The sequence below is a fragment of the Salvelinus namaycush genome, chromosome 25 (genome assembly GCF_016432855.1).
Source record: "Salvelinus namaycush isolate Seneca chromosome 25, SaNama_1.0, whole genome shotgun sequence".
NCBI classification, from domain to species: Eukaryota; Metazoa; Chordata; class Actinopteri; order Salmoniformes; family Salmonidae; genus Salvelinus; species Salvelinus namaycush.
In genome coordinates this window covers 19,461,213-19,478,932 of record NC_052331.1, presented here as the reverse complement: position 1 = coordinate 19,478,932, position 17,720 = coordinate 19,461,213, and the positions used below count along the sequence as shown (strand labels likewise).

The 17,720-nt window shown below is 40.2% G+C and overlaps 1 protein-coding gene across 2 annotated transcripts in view; it reads left to right on the top strand.

Annotated features, from left to right (window-relative positions):
- Positions 1–10,221, top strand: part of LOC120020327 (biliverdin reductase A-like) — a 39,734-nt gene extending 29,513 nt beyond the window's left edge. For both annotated transcript variants that reach the window (XM_038963903.1, XM_038963904.1), the window contains exons 9-11: positions 5,518–5,595; positions 7,740–7,866; positions 8,796–10,221. In XM_038963903.1, coding sequence (XP_038819831.1) covers positions 5,518–5,595; positions 7,740–7,857 — 196 coding nt within the window. In that variant the 3' untranslated portion in view covers positions 7,858–7,866; positions 8,796–10,221. The remainder of the gene's footprint in view (positions 1–5,517; positions 5,596–7,739; positions 7,867–8,795) is intronic.
- The last annotated feature ends 7,499 nt before the right edge of the window (positions 10,222–17,720 follow it).

The following is a 17,720-nucleotide window of genomic DNA, read 5'->3' as shown; positions in this document are numbered from 1 at the left end:
GCTAGCGCCAAGGCCCAGTCGCCAAGGCCCAAGCCCAACCCCAGTCCCACAGACACAGATGAGAGTACTCACAAACCTTATTTGATGCATAAAGAGTATTATAACATAATCTTGTAATTTTTCTACCATACCAGTATGAAGGAAGTTAAGAGTATCTGCTAGAATGCTAGCAGATACCTATAAACTTCGTCATTGCACTAGTGCAGTGGTGATTTTAGCATGTAAATCTTAGTGTGGACAAAAACAAAAATGTGGGATGCATGCCAGCAAAGCCACTACACAAGACTAAACAATACATTAATTGCACTATAACGGTGACCACAAACTGTTAGGGCCTACATAAAGCTGTCCCAACAGCAGCACTTTTGAAATGTACAGTGACAGAATTCAGAACATGGGCCGTTCTTACAGTATGCTCCTTGTACAACAAGTTAGAACCGTAGGATAAATAAAGGGGGCATATAAACAGACAATGAAATCTCTTATAATATTCAATGATTAAATTTCTCTAAAACAGGTTATAGGCTACATGTGCACCACCAAGTCAGAACAGTAGGCGAAATTAAGAGGGGAAAATAGACCAAATTATTAGGGTGAGGCACATGGAACGCCGATTATGTCTTTACGTATCAAAAAAGATACACATAATATAACACTATTAGATGCGTTAAAAAAGCTTTAAATTTGACACGTCAAATAACACAATTATATGATAGAATGTTGTGTGTGCTGAATTTGCACGTGTGGCCACGAACGATATGTTTACAATACTGAATTGGTGAAAATAGACCAAATTATTAGGGTGAGGCACATGGGCTACTAACAACATACACTTAGTATTACTTTCTTAGCTACAGTATACAGTTGAAGTCGGAAGTTTACATACACCTTAGCCAAATACATTTAAACTCAGTTTTTCACAATTCCTGACATTTAATCCAAGTAAAAATGCCCTGTTTTAGGTCAATTAGGATCACCACTTTATTTTAAGAATGTGAAATGTCAGAATAATAGTAGAGAGAATGATTTATTACAGCTTTTATTCCTTTCATCACATTCCCAGTGGGTCAGAAGTTTACATACACTCAATTAGTATTTGGTAGCATTGCCTTTAATGTCACGACTTCCACCGAAGTCGGTTCCTCTCCTTGTTCGGGTGGCGTTCGGCGTCACGGGTCTTCTAGCCATCGTCGATCCACTTTTCATTTTCCATTTGTCTTGTTTTCCTACACACTTGGTTCTCATTTCCCTCATTAAGTGTTGTGTATTTAACCCCCTGTTCCCCCGTGTCTTTGTGTGGAATTGTTTGTTTGTAAGTGCTTGTGCACATGGTTACTGGTGCGCGTTGGGTTTTGTACACATGTTGGTATTTTCTTTATGCCGTTGGTTTTGTAATTAAACTGCTCCGGCTATTACCTAGTTCTGCTCTCATGCGTCTGACTTCACTGCCACCAGTTACGCACCCCTTACATTTAAATTGTGTAACTTGGGTCAAACGTTTCGGGTAGCCTTCCACAAGCTTCCCACAATAAGTTGGGTAAGTTCCTTCTGACAGAGCTGGTGTAACTGAGTCAAGTATGTTGGCCTCCTTGCTCGCACACGCTTTTTCAGTTCTGCCCACACATTTTCTATAGGATTGAGGTCAGGGCTTTGTGATGGCCACTCCAATACCTTGACTTTGTTGTCCTTAAGCCATTTTGCCACAACTTTGGAAGTATGCTTGGGGTCATTGTCCATTTGGAAGACCCATTTGCAACCAAGCTTTAACTTCCTGACTGATGTCTTGAGCTGTTGCTTCAATTTATCCACATAATTTCCTACCTCCTGATGCCATCTATTTTGTGAAGTGCACCAGACCCTCCTGCAGCAAAGCACCCCCACAACATGATGCTTCCACCCCCGTGCTTCACTGTTGGGCTGGTGTTCTTCGGCTTGCAAGCCCCCCTTTTTCCTCCTAACATAACGATGGTCATTATGGCCAAACAGTTCTATTTTTGTTTCATCAGACCAAGGGACATTTCTCCAAAAAGTACAATCTTTGTCCCCATGTGCAGTTGCAAACCGTAGTCTGGCTTTTTTTGTGGCGGTTTTGGAGCATTGGCTTCTTCCTTGCTGAGCGGCCTTTCAGGTTATGTTGATATAGGACTTGTTTTACTGTGGATATAGATACTTTTGTACCTCTTCCTCCAACATCTTCACAACGTCCTTTGCTGTTGTTCTTGGATTGATTTGCACTTTTCGCACCAAAGTACGTTCATCTCTAGGAGACAGAACGCGTCTCCTTCCTGAGCAGTATGACGGCTGCGTGGTCCCATGGTGTTTATACTTGCGTATCTATTGTTTGTACAGATGAACGTGGTACCTTCAGGCGTTTGGAAATTGCTCCCAAGGATGAACCAGACTTGTGGAGACCGACACATTTTTTTCTGAGGTCTTGGCTGATTTCTTTTGATTTTCCCATGATGTCAAGCAAAGAGGCACTGAGTTTGAAGTTAAGCCTTGAAATACATTCACAGGTTCACCTCCAATTGACTCAAATGATGTCAATTAGCTTCTGAAGCCATGATATCATTTTCTGGAATTTCCCAAGCTGTTTAAAGGCACAGTCAACTTAGTGTATGTAAACTTCTGACACACTGGAATTGAGATACAGTGAATTATAAATTAACCTGTTTGGCGTGCAAGCCCGACGTCGGTACACTTATGACAACAGCCAGCTCAAAGTTCAGGGCGCGAAATTCAAAAGATATTTTTTTTAAATATTTAACTTTCACACATTAACAAGTCCAAGACACCAGATGAAAGGTACACATCTTGTGAATCAAGCCAACATGTCCGATTTTTAGAAGACACAATATGTAAATCTATTAGCTAACCACGTTAGCAAAAGACACCACTATTTTTACTCCATCAGTTTTTGACTCCATCAGTAGCTATCACAAATTCGACCAAATAAAGATATAAATAGCCACTAACCAAGAAACAACTTCATCAGATGACAGTCTGATAACATATTTATTGTATAGCATATGTTTTGTTAGAAAAATGTGCATATTTCAGGTATAAATCATAGTTTACATTGCAGCTACAGTCAGAAATTGCACCGAAAGCAGACAGAAAAATTACAGACACCAACGCCAAATAACTAAATACTCATCATAAAACATTTCTGAAAAATACATAGTGTACAGCAATTGAAAGACAGGCATCTTGTGATTCCAGACAATATTTCCGATTTATCAAGTGTTTTACAGCGAAAACACAATATAGCGTTATATTAGCTTAGCACAATAGCAAACATAACAACAGCATTGATTCAAGGCAAAAATAGCGATAACGTATAAACCACCAAAATATATTAATTGTTTCACTAACCTTCTCAGAATTCTTCAGATGACAGTCCTGTAACATCATATTACACAATGCATATAGAGTTTGTTCGAAAATGTGCATATTTAGCGGCACAAATCGTGCTTATACAATGAGAATAGTGTCCATAACGTCAAGCAATCTGTCCGGCGCCATCTTGTAAAGGCACCTATTCTTATCGAAAACTATTCATAAACTTGACTAAAAAAATACAGGTTGGACAGCAATTGAAAGACAAATTAGTTCTTAATGCAATCGCTGAATTACATTTTTAAAATTAACCTTACTGCGCAATACAGGCTGCGATAACGCAAGGCTACACTGCAGGAAATGGCGTCTTATGCATTTGACATTTTTCAACAGAACAATGAATTATCAGCATAAATAGTTCTTACTTTTCGATGAACTCCCATCAGAATCTTGGGAAAGGTGTCCTTTGTCCAAAAGAATCGTTGCTAGGTTGGAGAACGTCGTCTTCAACGTTGCAATTAGCAGTAAACAATAGCCATGTGGGCCAGAGATACCCAACTTCCTACAACGTCACGAAAATAAATACCCGAAAATCGCAATATACTGACATAAACTGATATAATTCGGTTTAAAATAACAACATTACGATGTCTTCAACACCTATATCGAATAAAAACAGAGCCGGATATATCTAGGAGCTAAAACGGTAGCTTCTAAAATGACATGCCAAGACCCTCCCTGCGTCAGAGCGAAGAGTGGAAAGATGGGACACTTCGGTTCCAAGCAATTTATAACCTTTGGGAACTACGTAGAAACTCCATTTCAACTCTCCCTATTCGCTGACACCCAGTGGAAGGCGTATGCAGTGCATCTCAACCAATAGAGGACAGGCAAATTAATACACAGGTCTCAGAACAGCCAGCAAAATTCTGCATTCTGACATACACATAGGAAAATTGCTCTAAGTCCAGTTCTGTTTCACCCACAGATATAATTCAAACGGTTTTAGAAACTAGAGAGTGTTTTCTATCCAATAGTAATAATAATATGCATATTGTACGAGCAAGAATTGAGTACGAGGCCTTTTTGAAATGGGCACCTTTTATCTGGCTACTCAATACTGCCCCTTGAGCCCAAACAGGTTAACCTGAATCTGGGGAAGTAAATAAAAGGTCTCATTGCCAAAATCCTGAAGTATCACTTTAATGCTGAAAGCTGGTAATTTAGCTCTCACCCTTCTAGTACGGCTGATGTTGAAATACAGTACAAAATACTGACAGTAGGAGAGGGAGCATTTTAAATGTTGAGGAGGATTTGTCATGGAAGTGGTTTGCCGTCTATTTAGCCAGAGAATTTAACGTTCAGTGCAGCTCAGTGGATGATGAACATTTCTCTGAAATCTGTAATGATTCCATAAATAATCTCTCCTCCATGTTTAAAACTGAAGCTGCTATACGCCCTTGAAAAACATCAGACACTGCTGCTCTCTGTGCAGGGCAGATCTGAAGACTGGAACTGCCCAATCACATCTCTGCCTGACACAATCAGCCCCACCCCATCAACAGAGAAAGAAACATCACACTGTATCAAACATATTATCCTACAATAATAATTTTTACTAAGTATGATTAATTGTTAACTTTCCCCCAAAATATACGAAAATAAATAAATAAATGGCTACCTAAAAGTTCCAATATTTGACGTAGAAAACTTTTTGTGTGTGTGTGTGTGTGTGTGTGTGGCGCACACACAGTAGTCAAGTCACAGAGAACAATTCATCATCAGATTTCCTCTATACGGATGCTGACAATTGATCTGCAGGGGGTTCAGATAGCTATCCAATTTCAGCTCAGGGACTCAAGACAAACTGAAATAAATGGACATGGAACTAAACTCAATGTACCCTCAATAGTTTACTCAATATTCATCTTAGACCGCAGAGCAGTTTTCATCTGCTTGACGTGTCTATTTTACTGGGCCACTTGGTATTTTTCTCAGACTTTTCCCTCAGTATTGTAAATTGTACTGTGCCTATGAGAACTGCCATTTGTTAATGTGTTTTGATAGGGATGTTGGAAGACTATACTGTTTGCACAAAAGCCTTCTCTTAGTCAGTATTCTAGATGCTGGTGATTGGAATTACCTTTTCCTCTGTGTATGTGTGTGTGTGTATTGTAGATGCCGGTCGTATGAGGACTGTTGTGGGACGCGGTACTGTGTCCGAGCCCTCTCCATCCAGAGACTATGGTACTTCTGGTGAGTTCCCCCAATACTAGCCTGCCAGTCTTACTTCTCTCCTCCCTCCTCTCTCTCTTTTTCTGTCTCGCTCTGTATTTTTCGCTCTCTCTCGCTCCTCTCTCATCAACTTGCTCCCTGCATGTACTGTATGCATTTATGCATAAGACATTGGTTTGTTCATAGAGTTTGTGGTCCTTTGGGAACTCCTTTGTTTATACTTAGACCATGCCCCTCATGCGAGGGCTTCTTGCTGTAGCTTAAAATAGCTACACTGGCTCACAGTGAAATGCTTAATTGCTACGACATGATCCTAATATGCAATTCAGTCAGAAACTGCTCTCTCTCTCTCTGTGTGTGTGTGTGTGTGTGTATGTGTGTGTGTGTACCACAGGAGGCTGCTGAGGGGAGGACTTCTCATAATGGCTGGAATGAAGTAAATGGAATGGTTTCAAACACATGGAAACCATGTGTTTGATGTGTTCAATAACATTCCATTTACTCCGTTCCAGCCATTACTATGAGCCCATCCTCCCCAATTAAGGTGCCACTAGCCTCCTGTGGTGTATGTGAGTTACTTTACTGACTTTATTGTCCCCATGGGGAAATTTTGTTGCAGTGTCATGTACACGTTTAAAGTGGCGTTTAAAGACAAAACAAATTGACAATACAACTTTCATAACAGTTACATACCAATAAAAAGAGAGTAGCCTGCTGGCCTTACTGGGTCGGTAGGAACATTAGCCCGAGCTATTTAGGAGGGATATCATACCTGACACAAATGATTGTCTAGTTCTGTTTTTCCTGCCGAGGGGTGCCCTATACCTGTGCCCAGAGGGGAGTAGTTCAAAGTCCGGGTACAGGGGGTGGCTTGGGTCTAAAATGATTTGTCATACTTCAGCATAGCAGTCCCTCTTGACCAATGCTCCCTCAAATTTTGGGGGGAACTGAGCAAATTTTAGGTCTTGTAAGCGGAAACTTGAACATTGTGAGATTTTTGTGCAACTCCTGGCACGCATTTAGTGAACACTGAGGCTGTACCCTTACAGTTTTAGACGGTTGCCAATAGGCTATTTGAGCATAAAGTAGACCTACCAACAAAACCAATGGAGCAAATCTCATAACATTTTCACATGGAAATAGCTTTTGATTTCTATGATATAACCTACAGTAACCTATATGTGGTGTTCAGTACAGGCCTACATTGCATGAGACTTTTAAAATTACATTATGAAGGGCTTGACATTAATTAATGATTTTTTAAATGGTCTTTAACACCATGGGCCAAATACAGTGGGGCAAAAAAGTATTTAGTCAGCCACCAATTGTGCAAGTTCTCCCACTTAAAAAGATGAGAGAGGCTTGTAATTTTCAGCATAGGTACAATTCAACTATGACAGACAAAATGAGAAAAAAAATCCAGAAAATCACATTGTAGGATTTGTAATGAATTTATTTGCAAATTATGGTGGAAAATAAGTATTTGGTCAATAACAAAAGTTTATCTCAATACTTTGTTATATACCCTTTGTTGGCAATGACAGAGGTCAAACGTTTTCTGTAAGTCTTCACAAGGTTTTCACACACTGTTTCTGGTATTTTGGCCCATTCCTCCATGCAGATCTCCTCTAGAGCAGTGATGTTTTGGGGCTGTTGCTGGGCAACACGGACTTTCAACTCCCTCCAAAGATTTTCTATGGGGTTGAGATCTGGAGACTGGCTAGGCCACTCCAGGACCTTGAAATGCTTCTTACGAAGCCACTCCTTCGTTGCCCGGGCGGTGTGTTTGGGATCATTGTCATGCTGAAAGACCCAGCCACGTTTCATATTCAATGCCCTTGCTGATGGAAGGAGGTTTTCACTCAAAATCTCACGATACATGGCCCCATTCATTCTTTCCTTTACACGGTTCAGTCGTCCTGGTCCCTTTGCAGAAAAAGAGCCCCAAAGCATGATGTTTCCACCCCCATGCTTCACAGTAGGTATGGTGTTCTTTGGATGCAACTCAGCATTCTTTGTCCTCCAAACACGACGAGTTGAGTTTACCAAAAAGTTCTATTTTGGTTTCATCTGACCATATGACATTCTCCCAATCTTCTTCTGGATCATCCAAATGCTCTCTAGCAAACTTCAGACGGATAAGTTTTTGCTGTCTGTGTTTGCAGGCTGCTGCTGATGGGTGTGGTGTTCTGCTGTGGGGCGGGGTTCTTCATCCGCAGATGCATGTACCCCTCCCCCTTTCTGAAGACACCTTTAATGTGTCATTCACCAGACACCCAATGACAGCTCCAGGTGAGTCCCATATGCAATTCCTCCTCCTCTATTCCCTCTCCCAGTCGTTCTCTTCTCACTCACTTCTCTTTTCTTATTCAATACCCCACTACCACATCCTCTCTCCAGATCTTCTCTATTTTATCCCCACCCCCCCATCAAGTTATTTCCTTTTCTCCTTTCATCTCCCACTATTCCAGACTCAGTGCAGTCATTTATACATAGCAGAGTACAAATTAACTTCTCAGTTTACTATAATAATCTGGTCAGAAAGGACCAGTCTCTGATCTCATACAGTACAGTGATTGACTCTCTTTCTGATTCTGGATCCAAAATGGCACACTAGTCCTTATATAGTCCACTATAAATAGGGTTTGGGCCAAAAGTAGTGCACTACGAAGGGATTATGGTGCAATTTGGGACTAACACTGGGTCGGCTTCTTGGATCCATTCTGGCTGATGTCACTCTCTGAACACATTCTTGTTATTTTGACACACACACACTAGCCCCTCCACTCATTGACCTGGAAATATGGGTATTCATATTTCATGTTTTGGCTCTGGAGGGAAGAAGAGTAATATATAATAGTGCTATTATTCCATATGTTTTCTGTGTTGAGGTTTAAAACGTGATATATTCTAGTTCAGTGCTGCACCAAAATCTGTCCCTGAGTGGACCAATTGAAACTGAGCTGAGAAATGCTGCTTATTCATATTCATGCCTTTAACACGTGCTCAGATTCTGACCTCTCTCACACCAAATGTCACTCAGTTCAGCTCTCACTGTAGCAGTCAGGCAGTGTAGCAGACAAATCTGGACGACAGTGGTATTTTCGTGAAATCGTATTGCTGGCCACATTATTTACATCAACCTTACGAAACAAAATACAGTGCGTAGATGGTGAACTACGTGAGTTTTCATTCATTTATCTACTCTCTTTGTCCTCCAGGACTGCAGCAGCCCAGCATGCAGAACTATGGGGACCCAGGAGGGATGATCCTCACCCCTACAGCCCCCATCCCTACCCCTCCCACTTGGCAGCACCCTACCCCTCCTGCTTACTGCAACCTCCCTCCACCCTATGAACAGGTGCTGCAGGCCTCAGAGAAGAGGTAATCTGGAGGAAAGACATTGGAATTAATGAAATTATTTCAAACCCTTCAGAGTTCCCAACACCGCCACAACTGGCAGCAGAGCGAGAGAGAGTTCTCTGCACATCAATAGGGAAGGGTCACTATCCTACGTTTTGACTCATGAGTAAAAAGCAAGTCTGATATTGTAGACTACTAGAAATGGAATAGCATCTCTACATTAAAAACATCTCATTAAGGGACGCTTTCCCGGACACAGATTAACGCTGGTCCTGGACCAAAAAGCATGCATTTAAATAGCTTTTTAGTCTAGGACTAGGCTTAATCTGTGTCTGAGAAACCAGCCCTGAAAGCAGCTTCAGTCTGTACCACAATGAATGGGTGTCAAAGTGTTTGTTTTGACATCACCTCTCGAAGAGACACAACAGGATAAAAACAGACATAGATCCAGAAAGAGAGGTGCTCTGTCAACAACACTGTGTCAGCTGGAAGAGCAGCATCTATCTGAGCACAACTCACTCAGATCACCCACTCAGGATACTGTATTATCGCCCACTGTCTGGTATGTGTTTAATATCACTGCGGTTGGAGCATTTAGTATCTCTAGTTGAGGCACAAGTTTACTGTAGATCAGAAGCCTGTAATGCTGTGGACATACTATAGTCATGGCAAATCAGTTTAGCTTCGTCTCTTAAAATTCATTTTGGTGCATGACTTTCCTCTATATTTTATTAAGGTAGTGTAGCCTATAATATATGCAATTTGCTAATGAATTCAGGTATAGAGTGTAGTCATTGTTTCAACAACAACAACAAAAAATCACAGTATCCTGAATTAACAGAGGGTCAGCTTGCCTAATAAAGTGATTAGTCTGGAAATAACTTGTAATATTTGGAAGGAACACAATTTAAGGTGGCTACAATGCTCTTTGCCCAGAATCCCACAACCTTCCAGTGCTCCCTTTTCCCATTCAACAGGAATTCTGATACATCATGGAAGACTTTAAACCACTAGGTGTCAGTCAGTATGATGTTCAACATGCAGCCAGCTGTGTTGCAGTATGTGCTCTGGAGGCAAGCTGCTGGGCTGTACTGGTGTACAACACAAACCATTGATTTTCTATATCACATTAGTTCTCATTCATTTCCAATGGATTTGATCTGTTTTCATCTTCACCCATTTCCTTGAATTGTAAGTGTGCCACATTAACCTGTTGAGGACAGAGGGCGCTGTTTTCACTTTGGGGGAAAATCGTGCCCAATTTAAACGGCCTCGTACTCAATTCTTGCTCGTACAATATGCATATTATTATTACTATTGGATAGAAAACACTCTCTAGTTTCTAAAACCGTTTGAATTATATCTGTGAGTAAAACAGAACTCCTTTTGCAGCAAACTTCCTGACAGGAAGTGGAAAATCTGAAATCGATGCACTGTTCTAGGGCCTGCCTATTAATGTCCTTGATATTTATTAGAATACATGCACTTCATACGTCTTCCACTAGATGTCGACAAGCAGTGAGAGAAGAAATGGAGTGAATAATAGCTCTCGGCATGACGTGTCACCAGTTTCCTGTTTTCTGGAGAGCGCGTGAAGGGACCTGGTATTGCCTTCTGTAAAGCTGTCGTTATGGACGACTAATATCTCCGGCTTTGATTTTATTTGATACATGTGACAATATCATCGTAAAGTATGTTTTTTCAATATAGTTTTATTAGATTATTGAAATTTATTTGGGACGTTAGGCATGTTGCGTTGTGTGCCTTTGTTCAGGAAGGAGAGCTTAGCGCCACTTTGCTAGCTTTCCGTGCTAATTGACTGGAGAAGAGGACATTCTAAATCCAAACAACGATTGTTCCCGACAAAGGACCCCTTGTACAACATTCTGATGAAAGATCATCAAAAGTAGGACCCATTTTATGATGCTATTTCATATATCTGTCGAACATGTGAAATAGTCGTTTGCGCCCAGAGTTTGGGCACTCTCTCGCTATACCTAAGCTGGATGTCGTAATGAAGTTATTTTTAGAATTCTAACACAGCGATTGCATTAAGAACTAGTGTATCTATAATTTCCTATACAACATGTATTTTCTAGTAACGTTTATGAATAGTTATTTGGTCAGAATAGTTGGGAGTGTCATAAAAATATCCGGACGTTGTGGGAAAAAGATGCTACGTTAGCACAATGTATAACCACTGATTTCAGCTCTAAATATGCACATTTTCGAACAAAACATAAGTGTATGTATAACCTGATGTTATAGGACTGTCATCTGATGAAGGTTTATGAAGGTTAGTGAAAATTAATATCTTTTGCTGGTTTATTCCCTATCGCTAACGTGCCTATTGCTATCGCTAACGTGCCTTGATGAATGAATGCGGTAGTGTGGTAGGCTATTGTAGTAAGCTAATATAATGCTATATTGTGTTTTCGCTGTAAAACACTTAAAAAAATCGGAAATATTGGCTGGATTCACAAGATGTTTGTCTTTAATTTGCTGTACACCATCGATTTTTCAGAAATGTTTTATGATGAGTATTTAGGTATTTGACGTTGGTGTCTGTAATTACTCTGGCTGCTTCGGTTCTATTTCTGACGGTAGCTGTGATGGTAGCTGCAATGTAAAACTGATTTATACCTCAAATATGCAAATTTTTCGAACAAAACATAGATTTATTGAATAACATGTTATAAGACTGTCATCTGATGAAGTTGTTTGTTGGTTAGTTTGGTTGGTTCTTGGTTAGTTAGGTTGGCTTTGTGCATGCTACCTGTGCTGTGAAAAATGTCTGTCCTTTTTTGTATTTGGTGGTGAGCTAACATAAATATACGTGCTGTTTTCGCTGTAAAACATTTTAAAAATCGGACATGTTGGCTGGATTCACAAGATGTGTACCTTTCATTTGTTGTATTGGACTTGTTAATGTGTGAAAGTTAAATATTAAAAAAATATATATTTTGAATTTCGCGCCCTGCACTTGAAGTGGCTGTTGTCATAAGTGTACCGACGCCGGGCTGCAGCCATAAGAAGTTAAATCCTGCAAATGGGTGTTTTGTACATATCCTTCACACAACAGGTACAGTGCATTCGGAAGGTATTCAGACCCCTTGACTTTTTCCCCATTTTGTTACGTTACAGCCTTATTCTAAAATGGCTGAAATAATTGTTTTCCCCTCATCAATCTACACACAATACCCCATAATGAAAACATGTTGTTCACAAATGTTAGCAAATGTATATATTTTTTAAACAGAGATACCTTATTTACATAGGTATTCAGACCCTTTGCTATGAGACTTGAAATTGAGCTTAGGTGCATCCTGTTTCTATTGAGCATTGAGATGTTTCTACAACTTGGAGTCAACCTGTGATAAATTCAATTGATTGGACATGTCTATATAAGCTCAGAGAAAAAACCAAGCCATGAGGTCAAAGGAATTGTCCGTAGAGCTCTGAAACAAGATTGTGTCGAGGTTCAGATCAAGGGAAGGGTATCAAAACATTTCTGCAGCATTGAAGGTCCCCAAGAACATAGTGGCCTCCATCATTCTTAAATGGAAGAAGTTTGTAACCACCAAGACTCTTCCTAGAGCTGGCTGCCCGGCCAAACGGAGCAATCGGGGGAGAAGGGCCTTGGTCAGGGAGGTGACCAAGAACCTGATGGTCACTCTGACAGAGCTCCAGAGGTCCTCTGTGGGGATTTGATAACCTTCTAGAAGGATAACCATCTCTGCAGTATTCCATCAATCAGGCCATTATGGTAGAGCCCGGACTTGAACCCAATTTAACATCTCTGGAGAGACCTGAAAATAGCTGTGCAGCGAGGCTCTCCATTCAACCTGACAGAGCTTGAGAGGATCTGCAGAGAAGAATGGGAGAAACTCCCCAAATACAGTTGTGCAAAGCTTGTAGCATCATACCCAAGAAGACTCGAGGCTGTAATCGCTGCCAAAGGTGCATAAACAAAGTACTGAGTAAAGGGTCTGACTAAATGTAAATGTGATTTGCAAAACAATTCTAAAAAACTGGTATTGCTTTGTCATTATGGGGTAAAGGTATTGTGTGTAGATTGAGGGGGGGGGGACAATTTAATCAATTTTAGAATAAGGCTGTAACGTAATATGTGGAAAAAGTCAAGGGGTTTGAATACCTTCCAAATGCACTGTAAATACAGAACATTAAATAACTGTAAGCCACACTCATTACAGAGAACAGTTCTCTGAATGCAGAACTAGTGAGCCGTACAGACATTACAACTGCAGGCAGGCTGACTTTCTAGAGATATAGATTTCCTAGTAAACAGCTCTACATTTGCAGCAGCAGCAGTCAGTGACTCAGAGGATTACTCCCAAACCCCTGCAGCTATTTGCATAATGCCACCAATAGCTTAATGATGCGATTACATGCTATTTACCCAGCACCCTGAATGTAATCTTCTGATTCCAAATATTTGTTCACAGTAGGAACCATCTGTATCAAAGGAATAAGACACTGTTGCATCTACAACACAATCAAGCTCAGTAGTCCATACAGCTTGTGTGCGTGCGTGCTAGTTTATGCATTCGTGTGTCTGTGTGTACCTGCACTACATGCTTTCACTCATCCACTTTCAAAATTTGCTCTAGGACTGTTTTCCAACTCCAGTCCTCGAGTCCCCCTCAACTGCACACATTTTTGTTGTAGGATACTGACAGAGTCAACCTTGAATCAAGATCCACTGGTTAAATCTAGTTCTGTTTTCTGAGTAAGCTATAATTTTTCTTCATAAAGTACTGCTACTGTATAATTAAGAAAAGGCCTGAGGAAGTGTGGTATATGGCCAATATACCACGGTTAAGGGCTGTTCTTTAACACGACGCAATGCGGAGTGCCTGGATACAGACCTTAGCCGTGGTATATTGGCCATGTATCAAACTCCAGATGTGCATTATTGCTATTATAAAACGGGATACCAACATAATTAAAGCAGTAAAAAAAAAAATGTTTCGTCATACCCGTGGTATATGGTTTGATATACCATGGCTGTCAGCCAATCAGCATTCAGGGCTCTAACCACCCAGTTTATAATACCGTTTAGAGTATAAAAATAGTCTTTACTCATGTCTTTGGACATATCTGGCAGTGCACTGTGAAAGCTGTGTTCATTCATGCATCATCTAGTACGTATAATATTACCCAGGTTACTGAATTGGTTAGTGAAAAAACAGTACTCAATGAGAAAGAGCAAGATAATTGAATAATGGCACAAAATCACAACTGAAAATAGCTTGGATGGAACTTTACAAATCCTGCTGTATTGGGGAAAGGGATAACAGTATGCTAGCTTTCCAGTATGATTGGAATTGCCTAGTCTCAAACCTCTTTACAATGGGACAGTTGCTGGTTGAAAAGTGTGAATGAAAACCACCCTGCACTCTGCCAATTCAGGAACTGAATCAAACCTTGTGGCAAAAAGAGATTGAATCTCAACCCTGGGATTTTTCTCATTAGATTGGACCCCAGAGTACTAAGGGTCTGTGATGCACAGTGGGTACATGCATGGCTGCACAGATGATGTGGGATACAACATGGCAGAGGGAATACCAAACACATCCTTGGCTTGCATCTTACGCAACCACTCAATGTCTAGACTGCGCAGTTAAAAATGTGGGTGGCATGTACATCAAGCATTAATCACTACCATCAAAGCCTTTACGAAACGCGCTGGATAAGTCGAGGAGAAATAGAGATGGCGTCATGGAGAGAGAATAATGAGAGGCAAGGACAGAGCTCCCTGAATGAACAGTGAAGCAAGTGGATTAGAAATGTAAGGCTTGTCTTTGACCAGTGGGCTGGAGGTGAACACATGACGTGACAGATAATTTACTTGCAGTCAAATCAATTTGTCATCAAGGGGAACAGAGACCAAAGTATTTTGAAAAATAACTACATGAGGTATATGTTGTTATAAAACCAGTGGAAGTAGGCCAATAAATGGAGAACTAGAACTAACCTGAGGGGAAATCTGACTTTTTCCCAACTGTCAGAACATAACTCTCCCCAGAATGGGAATAAAGCACAAAATATGATCCCAGAAGTGAATTACCTCTGGGAATGATTCTATCACCAGAGTTTGTATCAGCACCACTTTTTTAAGGTGATAAATGTTTCTCCCTGCTCTCACTATTCCCACTGCCCACCATTATCACGCTCTCCAGAAGTATGGCTATGAGAAAAATGACCACGACTGAAGTGAGGATGGGAGAGAGGGATAGATTCGACTAGTTAAGTGCAGAATTATTTCAAATCAGAACTTTTGATTGATTCTTTCTACCTTTTGAAAATGATCTCCCTTTTCAAATAGCATGCAGACATAGTTACATCAAACAGATCAAATTAAATTTCTCAACATGGAAACCAATCATGTTGATATCTTCACCCTTCAAGTCCAATCATTGATGATAGAGTATCAAACCAGAACACACCCCCTTGGAGCCCTGTTAGCTTTGAGAAATGAAGTAACGCTGCATTGACGTCTGGATGGCCAAAACTCAAGAGATGACGATGAATTGTCAAGAGATGGGTTGATGTTTGGCCAGGCCAATAGCTTCTCAGCCTGACTACAGTGAGTCAGAACAAAGGGATCTCCAGACAGACAGGGTCTACAGTGAATGTCTAGACTCTAAAGAGACCCTGATAGACAGAGCCTCCCCATTTGCCCCTGATCACTTATAACGTATTTACATTCCAGACATCATAAAAAAAGTTTGAACACCTGAGGGGGTCAACTGATATAGCGTGGAAGAAACACTGAAACAAAACACTCCTTATGGCATACTAAATGTAGTCAAAGTCAAATGGCTGCATTTATAGTACTAGTACTAGAATCGTTGAATGTGCATTAGCAAGAATCCCTGTGGCCATCATGTAGGCTACTTTTAGGCAACACCACCATCTGTTGGTGGGGGGAGCATGTAAAAGGGGAAAATGTGGCCGACAGAATAATTTGATGACAAAGCTATACTATTTAGATTTATAGTAAGCATTTAAATTCTAGTTTGTCTGGATACTTCAATACTTGCCATACAATCTGAATGACTTGAACCTGAATGACTAGTGATTTTTTATGTATACACTCACAGAAGATGGGTTCTTTGAAAGAGAAGAAAAAAAACAAATGTCACAAGGTAAGAAAATGTGTATATATTTATTCACAAAACGTCCTACTTCACTATACACAAACTTGAAATAATAGTCAATGTCATCTGAATTCCTATGTCGAGCGCTCATTCATTTCAACACTTTACCACATACATGTACTTTATCTTAGGGAGCAAAGAATACACACCTCTGAAAAGATGTGTGGTGTAACATGACCCTCCAAACAAATGGTATATATGAAACTGTACAGGGGCTTTCTCTACAACTTGAAAAGGTTCTAAAGAGATGAAAAGCATTCTTCAAATATCAACAATTCTCAAATAAGAGATTGTTCAAACCGAGCCAGTAGGACAACTTCCTAAACAACAAACACTGTATACAGAGTACCACTGACAAAGAAATGTGCATTAATATTATTTCAATTAGACATTTCATAGAAATAGAATGTCAAAAGTGGAAGATAAAAGTATTATGTACATTGAGGTAAATTATAATTAAAAATTAAAAACATTGGTGTGCCGAGAGGAGGTATCGTTTCCTTTTTTTGATTGTGTTTCAAACTTTGTTTCATTTCCTTTTCAGCAGAATATGTGGTGGACTTTGAACATGGTTCCATATAATATAATAGAAGTCAAACATAGGCACTGGGAGAAATAAGGCTTTCTTCTGCTGGAGCCAGTACGTAATAGCACATACTGCAGCTACTTTACAGCTACTGTGCAATATGTGATAAAGATGACCAGGGAATCTTCATATTTTCCCTCAAATACTGTACGTTTCAGAATGGTTTGCTTACCAGAAGCGTATTTTAATTTAATTCTGTACTACACAGCAGAGCTTAATATCAATTTCCAATTTTGTGGTTGCATCAGAAGCCCACTAATAAATATGTATTCTTCGCTGCCTGCCTCACTGGTCTTTTTTCCCCTTCTGCTAATCAGAGCATCTCATTCAGTACATACCGCCGCAGGGCTCTTCTCCTTTAGCAAATGAGTTCTTGAGTTCAGGTCAGTGAGAGGTGACGACCGTAATCATGTATGTGTAATGATGGCTACATACTCGATTACTGGCAATTGGGGGATTCAATTCCACTCACTGAAAATAATGGGGAGTGCTTCAGAAAGTATTCATCGCCCTTGCCTTATTCCACATTTTGATGTTACAGTCCAAATTCAAAATAAGGACTTTGTTTTTTCTCACCTCCCTGACCAATGTAATCCATTTTGAATACAGGCTGTAACACAAAATGTGGAATAAGTCAAAGGGTATGAATACTTTCTGAAGGCACTCTACATACAGGTATAAAACACAGTACAAGTCACAGCACATTTATAGATTACAGAACAATTGGGAAAGGAAATATCAAAATGTAAAATAGTTTTGACACTGGGAGGGGGGCAAATGCTAGGTTCCTGGTGAAAGCTAGACTAGCAGATAGTGATCATAGTTAGTGGAGTCCTTGCTGGTAGGGACTCAGATGCTGTTTATGTTGCCAAGATAAATACCTGGATGTTTCTATGAGAGTCAGAAAAGTTAAAGGCTGCTGATGAGACTGAGGAATGACGTAGAAAATAAAATTGTTGGATGAGTCATGACAACAGTTGCATTTCTTGTTCCACTGTAAAATAATACTTTTT